This window comes from Schistocerca gregaria, chromosome 3 (genome assembly GCF_023897955.1).
Source record: "Schistocerca gregaria isolate iqSchGreg1 chromosome 3, iqSchGreg1.2, whole genome shotgun sequence".
Taxonomy (NCBI): domain Eukaryota; kingdom Metazoa; phylum Arthropoda; class Insecta; order Orthoptera; family Acrididae; genus Schistocerca; species Schistocerca gregaria.
In genome coordinates, this window is record NC_064922.1 from 113,735,459 (window position 1) to 113,748,022 (window position 12,564).

At 44.0% G+C, this 12,564-nt stretch overlaps 1 protein-coding gene across 1 annotated transcript in view; it reads right to left on the minus strand.

Annotated features, from left to right (window-relative positions):
- Positions 1 to 341: 341 nt before the first annotated feature.
- The window catches only part of LOC126354978 (arylsulfatase I-like), a 111,670-nt gene continuing 99,447 nt past the window's right edge, over positions 342 to 12,564 (minus strand). Inside the window, exon 8 of the mRNA XM_050005062.1 lies at positions 342 to 862. Coding sequence (XP_049861019.1) covers positions 387 to 862 — 476 coding nt within the window. The 3' untranslated portion in view covers positions 342 to 386. The remainder of the gene's footprint in view (positions 863 to 12,564) is intronic.

A 12,564-nucleotide genomic window follows, 5' to 3' on the forward strand; every position in this document is an offset into this window, starting at 1 on the left:
ACTTAAACATATCTAACCTAAGGAAGTCACACACATCCATGCCCGAGGCAGGATTCGAACCTGCAACCGCAGCCCCATGTACTGGCTGTTATAATCAAAGTGCAGCTACTCCCATAGGTCCAGTGTGGACTGTAATTGTAATATGTCAGCGAATTTTGGCAGATATGCTACGGTGATAAAGCAGGTCGGATTCACACAGGAGAAAATTTAATTCCAACTGTGGCCAGCAGGTGCCAATCTCGCGCTGCAAGTGCAAGGAACACGTATAGAAATATTTCCATATGTAGGCAAAACGTCAAACAAATGAGAAATTCATAATATTGATTTTATTAGTAATCACCACAAGCATGATAGTAGTTTGTAGTGCGTCATGGAGGATCCTTATTTCAGTCTACAACATTGCAGAAGGAGTGGGAGCTGTCAGCGTTGCACGTGGTCCACGGCACCCAGGTGTAATTCCAGCGCGCAGGGTCCGCTATGTTCGGGTGGCTGTTGGACTCCTCCTGAGGTACCACCTGCTCCCAGAACTCCTCTAGTCTCTCCAGCAGCGTGTTGACGACGTCCACGGGAACCTCCACATCTCCAGCCTCGCACGGGTCCTGCGTGATGTTGTAGACGCAGACGTCGGAGATGTTGAGAAGCTGGCAGAGCGGCGTCTCCGGGCGGTCCGGACACGACACGGTGGCTTGGGCTCGCAGCCGCAGCATGTCCTGAGGAGAGGTGGAGCCTCCCAGCACTCTGGACACCGCCTGACCCGCCGGGCTGGCCAACACCTGCTCTGGGCCGTAGGTCGGCGTGGAGCGGTTGTTCTCGGCGCCACTCGCGCCCAGGTAGCCAGCACCAGCGGCATTGTTCTGGACTCCTGTTTCATGAACATAGAACACCCATCTGTTAAAAGAGATGTGGAAGGCTCTACTGAAGTGCCACGGATCGACAGTGCTGGTATTCAAAGGAAAGGGTATCATCAAAAGGAAGTATTATTAATTGAATTTCTTACTGCGGCACCACATGACAGTTATTAGACAATGTACATCTACATCTACATTTATACTCTCCAAGCTACCTAACAGTGTGTGGCGGAGGGCACCTTACGTGCCACTGTTATTATGTCCCTTTTCTGTTCCAGTCGCGTATGGTTCGCGGAAAGAACGACTGTCGGAAAGCCTCCGTGTGCGCTCGAATCTCTCTAATTTTATATTCGTGATCTCCTCGGGAAGTATATGTAAGGAGAAGCAATATATTCGATACCTCATCCAGAAACGCACTCTCTCGAAACCTGGCGAGCAAGCTACACCGGGATGCAGAGCGCCTCTCTTGCAGAGTCCGCCATTTGAGTTTGCTAAACATCTCCGTAACGCTATCACGGTTACCAAATAACCCTGTGGCGAAACGCGCCGCTCTTCTTTGGATCTTCTCTATCTCTTCTGTCAACCCGATCTGGTACGGATCCCACACTGACGAGCAATACTCAAGTATAGGTCGAACGAGTGTTTTGTAAGCCGCCTCCGTTGTTGATGGACTACATTTTCTAAGGACTCTCCCAATGAATCTCAACCTGGTACCCGCCTTACCAACAATTAATTTTATATGATAATTCCCCTTGAAATCGTTCCGTACGAGTACAGATATATTACAGAAGTAACTGCTACCAGTGTTTGTTCCGGTATCATACAATAAAGGATCCTTCTTTCTCTGTATTCGCAATACACTACTATTGTCTATGTTAATTGTCAGTTGCCACTCCCGGCACCAAGTGCATATCTGCTGCAGATCTTCCTGCATTTCGCTACAATTTTTTAGTGCTGCAACTTCTCTGTATACTACAGCACCATCCGCGAAAAGCCGCATGGAGATTCTAACAGTATCTACCAGGTCATTTATATATATTTTGAAAAGCAATGGTCCCATAAAACTTCCCTGAGGAACGCCAGAGGTTACTTTAACGTCTGTAGACGTTTCTCCATTGATAACAACATGCTGTGTTCTCTTTGCTATAAAAGCTTCAGTCTAGCCACGCAGCTGGTCTGATATTCCGTAAGCTCTTATTTTGTTTATCAGGCGAGAGTGCGGAATTGTATCTACCGCCTTCCGGAAGCCAAGGAAAATAGCATCTACCTGGGAGCCGGTATCTAATATTTTCTGGTTTTGATGAACAAATAAACCGAGTTGGGTCTCACACGATCGCTGTTTCGAGAATCCATGTTGATTCCTACAGAGCACTGGCTCCCTGAGCATCAGAAATACTTGAACACAAAGCAAGAAATTTTCACCACTTTATTGCCAGGTGTAGGTTACAATAACACGCTAGCTACGCCAGCATGCGATAACTATGTCAGTCACCCCTGTCCGAGCAGTTATAAATATAACAAGACTCACTATTGTGCGTCGAGAAAGAGCACACTTGCTCGGCCAGTTAGACAGAAATTTCTGCCGACAGCTTACAGCGTGCAGGCTGCCAGCAATGCAGCTATGGAGCCATTCTGCGGCGGGGCTTCACCTGTAGTGACGCAAACAGGTTGTCGACGTTTCCGTGAAGTAGGCAGGTACGAACGTGCACGCCCGTCCCCATTAGCTCTTACGTATTTGACTCAACGGAGAGTTTGTTTCCCGTTTGTCCCACAACAGTTGTCTGCCGAATATAAAGCAACAGTGACGAAAACTATCGCAGGTTAAACTGAGTGGAATTGCGGTCAGTCAACTTTTCTGCCAGGCGTAACCGATGGTTGCTTCAAGTGAGATCCGCCATTGGGTGCGTAAAGGCGCAGACGGCACTCTTCAGTTGTCCACGTCCCTTTACGATAAACATCCAGATACGCTTGTCATCAAACTTTGGATCAGCTATAAAACAAACCTTACATTACCGACTTTAGTTGCTCCATAAATTTTCGCTTGGTATATTGTTTCCACGCATACCGTTAGATGATGATGATGATGATGATGTTTGGTTTGTGGGGCGCTCAACTGCACCTTTATCAGCGCCTATACAAACTCCCAAGCTTTGCTCACTCCAGTCTCGCCACTTCCATAAATGAAGCATACCGTTAGAAATGAGTAAAGGTAATATCATTTATCTTCAGATTTGTTTGTATTGAGGTGCCACTATTGTGACCTTTCAGATTCGTATTGGAATACACCCAATGAGATATGAAGCAAAGTCATTAGGTATTTGGTTGGATGACCAGCTGGAAATTTTATAAAAAGTGAGACGGCTACCAGTTCAATCGTTGTACATGACGAGATTGTTTCTTTCTTTCGAACTTTGGTAACCGCCAACTATCTGCGGTGCACGGCGTCTACTGAAACGATGAGGCCTACCCAAGTGTAGTCGTCGTATGTCCCAAACTGATTCACGTATATACACCAAAAGATGGCGAGTATAAACCATATTACTTACGTTTTTCTTGACTTTGGCCACGATAGTAGGTTCTTCTTCCTCAAATGCTTTCCCTAACAGCAGCCAACACAATATGTTTAGCTGAAAAAATGCTAAATGAGGTTCTTAACAGTAGACGTTCTACTACGGATATAAGCTGTTACAGATGGAAAAACAAAAGGTACCGAAATTGTGAAGGAGTACTTCAGTAGGAGTCAGTACAGGACCGGTCTTAGATCAAGGTTCCTGGTAAGCACATCCTATGTCGAGTCACACAGTTGGGGCCCAGCGGCAACTGATCGAGGAGAATCACACACGCTATTGTGTCACGAGAAATAGAAGTAGTAGGAGCCCCCTCCCTCCACTCTGGAAAGAGCACCCTTTTCACACTTTCATCTTCTACCACTGGAACACTTGCGTTCAGAGGTTACCTTCCAGCTGCACAGAATTAGGAAAAGATTGATCCATTTTTAATAACACGTTAAATACTGTTAAATGACGTCACTTGAGTTAAATCAAACCACACTAGCAGACAACGCAATCAGATACGCTAGTACTCTCATTTTTATGTATTTTCCATATCTTTTGTCGTTTCCTCAATTTTACATATTTTACACGAATTTCCTTTTTCTATGACTGGAGACATTCTGGGCCGAAGGGAGGGGATTTCACTATTTATTTATAATTAAATTCGTTTCTCCTGGTCTGTCTGTTAATGACAGTCCTTCGTGGCACCGGCAGAGACCTCACTACATAGATATGTAAAAGTACGCTGTTCCGCGTATTTTTCACATATTTGACCAATTTTACATATTTTTCACAATTTTACCTATTTTGCTCAATCTCGCAAGACTGTTTCCGGCCTCTCGCCGACGTCAACATGCTCTCCCAAACAACCGCAATGCAGAATTCAAAAATGGCTCCAAGCCCTATGGGACTTAACGTCTGAGGTCATCAGTCCGCTAGACTTAGAACTACTTAAACCTAACTAACCTAAGGACATCACACACATCCATTCCCGAGGCAGGATCGAACCTGTGACTGTAGAAGCAGCGCGGTTCCGGACTGAAGCACCTACAGCCTCTCGGTCACAGAAGCTGGCAATGCGGAATTAGATATCACTTTCGATGAAGCACATCTAGTCATCTGGTGGCGGCCTGATGGTTAGGGAGAGGCCGAGACTGTTTGTTAATAACAACATACGTCATTTATGGCACTCTGATTAATATTAGGAGGCACCAGCACACGCCGCTGTTAGGCTGTTATGTAATTTTCGTCAGTCTAACGTATTTGCACACATTTTTTCTCACTGTACACAATGATGCGAGTTATGTGTAAACTCTGCGCGGCAGCGTAACACCAAGCCGCATCGCGTAGTGTCCATATAATGATGTAGTCAGCCTTTGTCCCGATTTATTTCTCAATACTAGTGTGTGATGTCATAGTGTTAGAAACTAATATCTAGGTGGGAATGCTATAGGTAATCCTACAGCCATTAAGAAAGTTTTGCATCACCTCGGTTCCTAGAGTTCCGGAACCTACACAGAAAATTGGAATAGAGACAAACATAAACATCGTTTCCCTCCTTTTTACCGCTCATGAAATCCGCACATCCGCAATGTTGTACTACCATACAGTGAGACCTTCAGAGATTGCTGCAGAGATTGCTGAACAGAACGGTACATGTAATACCCAGCAGCACGTCTTCTTGCATTTATGCATGCCTGTGCCATACTATCCACAAGTTATTCAAGGCGCTGTTGGTCTACATTCTCCCACTCCTCAATGGCGATTCGGCGCGGATCTCTCAGAATGGTTGGTTTGTCACGATGTCCATAACCAGCCCTTCTCAATCTATCACAGGCATGTTCCATAGGCATACACGTATCGTACAGCCGTTACAGCGCCTTCCATGACCACCAGCTGCGTACGTCAGCCCCACATAATGCCACCCCAAAACATCGGGGAACCTCAACCTTGCTGCATTCGCTGGATAGTGTATCTAAGGCGTTCAGCCTTACGATCAATTCGGCATGTTGTTGGGCTCATCTGCACTGCGCTGCATGGTGTTCTGATTGCAAAGATAGATCCCACCTTGGACGCCGGGAGTGATGTAGCGCATCATGCAGCCTATTTCGCACGGTTTGAGTTTTAACACGACGTCCTGTGGTTGCACGAAAAGCATTATTCAACATGGTGGTTTTGCTATCAGGGTTCCTCCGAGCCACAGTCCACAGGTAGCGGTCAACCACTGTAGTAGTAGCCGTTGGGCGGCTTGAGCGAGGCGTGTCACAGACAGTGTCTCTCTGTATCTCCTCTATGTCCGAAAAACATCGCTTTGGTTCAATCCGAGACGCGTGGACACTTACCTTGTTAAAAGCCCTTCCTGGCAAGAAGTAACAATGCGGACGCTATCGAATCGCGTATTGACCGCCTAGGCATGGTTAAACTACAAACAACACGAGCCGTGTACCTCCTTCCTGGTGGAGTGACTGGAACTGATCGGATGTCGGACCCCCTCTGTCATGGTTTTTTCCATATGTGGGCGAGTTTAGTGACATCTCAGATACAGTCAAAGGGACTGTATCTGTGATAGAATATCCGTAGTTAACGTCTATCTTCAGGAGTTCCGGGAACCGGGGTGATGCAAAACTATTTTTGATGAGTGTACATAGAAACGAGAATATTTAACGTATCGATGTCTGCTGGTGACACTTAATATTGACGTTAAGAAATAGAACTTAAACGACGTGACTTAATGTAATATTGTTAAAAACAAACGAGCACGTCATTTCCCAATGCTGCCAAGCTGCATAGTAACCCCTGTGTGTATACACATGGATTTTGACGTTACTTATACAGAATAAGTGAGAAGCGTTACAGGTGTACTTTGAAGAAAAGAAAGCAAAGTCGTTATACAGACTTAATCGGCCAAAAGGAGAAGCTGTGACGAGTAGATACAGGAAGGGCACTGATCGCACATTCGCATTACTAGTGGAACGACAGGACATTATAGAGAGACATGACGAATTTGGCATAATTTGATTAGTTCTACGTTCATATGAGGGAACTATAATGTTATTTTATAGCGAATGGTGTGGAAGTCTCTAACCCAATACATGCTATTTGCAAGACATGTGTATTTGGAATCATAAAAAATAGTTGGTTTTGGTGGTATCATTTCAGAGTCGAAACACATTGATTGCATACTGACGACAATATAGGCAAATGATGCGACATTGGCTGATGATGGCTATGAAAGGATCTCTTTTGGTGACGCGACTCGCGTAATTTTTATTTAAATGACGTACATTAGCTCCTAATACTATTGATTCGTGTTTGTCTAATTTTATAACCCTATTTACCGTACACTTTAAATTTTTCTTTTGTCAACGAATTGTTTTTTTCCATGAATTTTTCTCATGGAGAATGAAATCGTGCTGCCAGTGCTGATTTCGCTTTCGCCTATATCTATGACAGGTGTATCAGCCATCTTGCGAGATCCTCCCGTCGTAGGCCACCAATTTTAAATCATTTGAGAAATTATTGCTTATAAAACAGATTTATTTTTCCAAACACGGTTGGATATTTGTCGTAAGTAAATTACTATTCTTTAGACATATTTTTTCCACCTCTCTCAGTGCGAAAAGTTTCTATAACGGTTTATAAAACTGTCTTGTGATATATCGACTGCAATGTAACACTATATATGTTGAACACCCATATGACTGTCTACTCGTCGTAAGCAAATCGGTATGCAAAATTCTAGTGAAAGCAAACATAAGAATGTAAAGAACAATAACATATCTGCTCTCGAGGGTTGGTTGGTTGCCATATAAAATAAATTATGCCTTCCTGATACTTATGGGAGAGACCTACAGGTCGAGCAAATCTATTAAAATTACCGAGATCATTCCGTAGTTTGTCTACTGCGGGTAATTAACACTAGCTCAGATGGAATCGATTGTGTTGCCTTTTCATGTTTATGGATGCTAATTTTGAATATACCTTACGTTTTGTAGCTGGATGTGCACGTGTGATTGAAGACTGTAAACGATTATTCGGTAATGGTAGAATGTAATACGGTGACACTCTACTTAAAATCACACAGTCAGGGGCTAAAATGGTGTATAAAACTGTCTTGTGATACATTCCATAGTAATGGAACACTGCGCACGTTGTCATAGCAGTTATTTTATTTCTTATTTTTTGTTTTTTCCTGAGTCCAATCACTATATCAAACGTGAGCGAAGTAGCTGCCTTTTGATTTTGAGCGTTTTTTCCCAGTACTGTCAACCTTATCAAATGTCACTCTACATATAGACTTTGCAACCGTTACTCTATGAAGTAGTAGGCTCTTGATTTATGCTTCGTTATCAACGACATCGTGGTGCCGGAGTTCTAACGATACACTATGTGAACAAAAGTTTCCGGACACCTGGCTGAAAATGACATACAAATTAATGGCGACCTCCATCAGTAATGCTGGAAATTAGTATGGTGTTGGTCATTGTTAGGCTTGATGACAGCTTCCACTCTCGAGGGCGTACGTTCAGTCACGCGCTGGAAGGTTTCTTGGGGAATGGCATCCTATTCTTCACGGAGTGCTGCACTGAGGAGATATATCGATGTCGGTCGGTGAGGCCTCGCACCAAGTCGGCGTTACAGAACATACCAAAGGTGTTCTATAGGATTCAGGTCAGGACTCTGTGCAGGCCAGTCGATTGCAGGGATGTTATTGTCGTGTAACTCCTCGGTCACAGGCCGTGCTCGATCGTGTTGAAAGATGCAATCGCCGTCCTGGAATTGCTTTTCAACAGTGGGAAGCAAGAAGGTGCTTAAAACATCAATGTAGGCCTGTGCTGTGATAGTGCCACGCAAAACGACAAGCAGTGCAAGCCCCTCCAAAAAAAAAAAAAAAAACTCGACCATACGGTAACACCACCACCTCTGAATTTTACTGTTGGCACTACAAATGCTCGCAGATGACGTTCACCGGGCATTCGACATACCCACACTTTGCCATCGTATCGCTATTCTGTGTACCGTGATTAGTCACTCCACACAACGTTTTTCCACTGTTCAATGGTCCAATGTTTACGCTCCTTACACCAAGCGAGGCGTCGTTTTGCATTTAACGGCGTGATGCGTGGCTTATGAGCAGCCTCTCGATCATAAAATTCAAGTTTTCTCACCTCCCGCCTGTCATAGTACTCACAGTGGATCCTGATGCCGTTTGGAATTCCTGGATAGATGTCTGCCTATTACACATTACGAACCTCTTCAACTGTCGGTCTTCAACTGTCAGTCAACGAACGAGGTCGGCCCGCACGCTATTGTGCTGTATGTGTCGCTTCACGTTTGCAATTCACTATCACATGGGAAACTGTGGACCTAGGGATGTTTAGTAGTGCGGAAATCACGATTACAGACGTATGACACCCAATCACCTGGCCACGTTTGAAGTCCGTGACCACCGCGGAGCGCGCCATTCTGCTCTGTCACGATGTCTAGTGACTACTGACGTGGCTGATATGGCGTATCTGGTAGTAGGTGGCAGTACAAGGCACATAATATGAAAAACGTATATTTTTTGGGGTGTCCGGATACTTTTGATCACATAGTGCGTGTGAGAGGCGGATTCGTGGTAGAATGTTAACATCCCAACATCTGCTGATACTGTCCTAATGAGCGCAAGTATGGATTGATTCTTGTTAATACCACTGAAAGCAGCAACTCACAGTAGTGTAATCCCAATTAGTTTTAGTTCAGTTTTTGTTCCTCTGGCCGTTAAGGGTCTCTGCTAAGCGGCACACACTGTCGTCTTTATCAGTCTTCAGCTTCCGCTGATACCGGCGGCGGCTGTGAGATTCTTAGCTGATGTTTCAGCTGCAGCATTGTGACAGTGACGGTGTTACTTACAAGACAAAACAAGTTGGAAAAGAATTCTGCACCTTTCCTCGGTGACGCCCGTCATCTGTCAGTTTTCATTGGCTTTTCCAGGAATCTCGATCATAGCTCGACAGCGACACACAGCTTATCTTCATAACCATGGTGCTAACTGCACAGTTATCAGGTACCTGCTACCATTTCTTCCCACAGTCATTGTGTGTGTATGTGTATGTGTTGTGTGTGTGTGTTCCTTTGCTAATTGCTCCTTCGAGGATGCACTTATCCGTATACAGTGAGTGATCTCTAAGGTAACACTATCAAAAAAAAAAAAAAAAAAAAAAGAGAGAGAGAGAGAGAGAGAGAGAGAGAGAGAGAGAGAAATAAGGGCTCTAAACACTATGGGACTTAACTTCTGAGGTCATCAGTATCCTAGAACTAAGTAAACCTAACTAACGTAAGGACATCACACACAGCCATGCCCGAAGCAGGATTCTAACGTGCGACCATAGCGGTCGCGCCGTTCCAGAGTGAAGCGCCTAGAACCACTCGGCCGCTCTGGCCAGCTAATACTTTACAGTATCGTGACGACGGGGAGTCTATCTAGGAATCTGTAACAGTTCCTCTGCGTCGTTTTTGTGTGCTAAAATCGTATATGTTTATTTCCACACCTATCGAAGCTACTGACAAGAATAATATACAGAAGAACAGAAGAAAAGGAGGATGTGCTAGATGACGATCAATTTGGCTTTAGAAAAGGTAAAGGCACCAGAGATGTAGTTGTGTCGTTGCAGTTAATCATGGAAGCAAGACTACAGAAAAATCAAGACCGGTTCGTGTTACTTGTGGACCTGGAAAAAGCATTCGTCGATCTCAAATGATGACTAATGTTTTAACTTCTTAGGAACATATGGGTAAGTTATAGGGAGAGGGGGGATAATATGTAACATCCACTAGAGCCAAGAGGAAATAATAAGAAAGGAAGACCAACATCGAAGTGCTCAGATTAAAAAGTTAGTAGTACAGGAAAGCAGTCTTTCAGCCGTACTGTACAATTCACGCATCGAAGAAGCAGTATTGGAAATCAAGGAATGGAATTAACATTCTGGGTGAAAGGACATCCATGATAAATCTGTTGATCACATTGCTATCAGCGAAAGTGAAGAAAAATTACAGGGTCTGCTGAACGGAATTAACAGTCTGATGAGTGTAGGAAAACGAAAGTAATGAAAAGTAGCAGAAATGAGAACAGCGGGAAATTGTCCATGAGGATTGCTGATCACGAAGTAAATGAAGTTTCGGTATTTTGCTACCTACGCGGCAAAATAACCCATGACGGATGGAACGTGGAGGACTTAAAACGCAAACGTACTTAAAAGGCAGATCAGCAAAGCACTGGCAAAATGGGCACTCTTCGCTAAGATTGGTAGTACCTGTCAAATGTACGTATCATATATATAAGCCTTAAAATTTGGAAGAAATTTCTGAGAATCTGGGTTTGGGCAAATCACTGCATCGTAGTGAAACATGGAATGTGGGGAAACATAGAATGTGGCGCTGCAGACGAATAGGTGGTCTGGTAAGTTAACAAATGAGGAGGTACTGCGCAGAAGCAGAGAGGAAAGGAATATATGGAACACACTCACAAGGAGGAGGGACAAGATGATGGGGCATCTGTTACGACATCAGGGAATGACTTCCAGGGTCCTATAAGGATCTATAGAGGGTACAAGCTGTAGAGAAGACAGAGATTGGAATAGATCTAACACGTAGCTAAGAACGTGGGTTCCAAGTGCAACTATGAGATGAAGATCTTGGCACAGGAAAGGAATTCGTGACGGACCGTAATAAACCAGACAAAAAGGTAATGACAAAAAAAAATTAAAAAAAAAGGTTGCGGAGGTGGGAGTCAGATACGTCTGTTGCACCAGATCCTCTCACGTCTGAGGCATACTCCTTATTAATACAACGAAAATTTTCGTACCGAATACAGTAATGTGTCAGGTGTCCAACGTGTGTCCTTGAAATTTTGTGGATCAGTCCAAATTACATACCATACAAGGTTTATAGTAATGTCGCTCATACTTGCAGGTTTATTTTATTATGACATCAGATCATAGGCATAACGGTTGGAGGGTAAAGGAAGGGAATATATTTCTGGTTGGTGCAAAAAGAATGGACGGTGGGGAGGGATGTGCTTGGCGCTCAAACTGTTAGCAACGTTTATGCATAAAGGAGTGGACAATTTGCAACAGTTTTTGCTGTTGCGGTACACCCTTTCTCGGGACGACTGAGCGTTATTTGTAAAAGCTGTGATGTGCGAAGTGATTACATAAGCATTGTGGAGATTTCTCTACCACGCCTTGGGAGATAGCCTGGCGTAGTGTTAGACACGTGGATCTTTGTTATTCGGTACCTGATTGCCATGATCGTACAAGAAGTTCCGTACCTTATCGGTATTATCCAGGAAATTCAGGTAAGGAGACCCTCTTTTTTTCTATGAGTATCAGTCTTTGATATTTTCTCCAACGACTTGGGATACGTCTGCCGTTATTACAGTTGGCGGGCGATATCTTGTTCGTCAATGTGATGCAATAACCGCAAATTTCCCTGTAATTGCTGGGCACTGTGTCTGCAACCATCAGCGTTCGCGGCCACACATGCACAGGTCGAATGGTGTACCCTCTAGCGACGACGACATGATTTTCTGTCCACGTAGGTGTACTACATATACAATACTAACTACGACTTCACAGAACTTAGTAATGTAGTATGATAATTTTTATACAATATCATGGCTTGTGGAATTGTCTGTATCACTGTTTATATCAACGTGTTCGTTTCTAACACTATGACGTCATACACCAGTAATAAATAGGGGCCAAGGCTGACAATTTCATGACATCGGCAGACATGACTTGACGTTGTGGCACAATGCGATGCACTATTGGCACATAACTCGCATGATTGAATACAGTGAGAAAAACTGTGGAGGGTCATTACATAACGATTTAGATGTAACATGTCCTAGTGCCTCGAAATGTTAGTCAAATAGTCTTCATGTGACGTATGTTGTTATTAACAAACATACTCTGCCTCATCCTATGATTCATGGTGCTCCCAGTTGGGGAAATGTGACTCAGCGTCTGTGATATCTAATTCTGCGTTGCTATTGCCTGGGAGAGCGTCACGAAGTCGTTACATTATTGGACACAGTATGTAAAACTGGAGAAACCACGAAAAGTATCTAGAAATAAATAAATCTGAGAGTAATCACATATATATCGGGGCGGGGTCTGTGC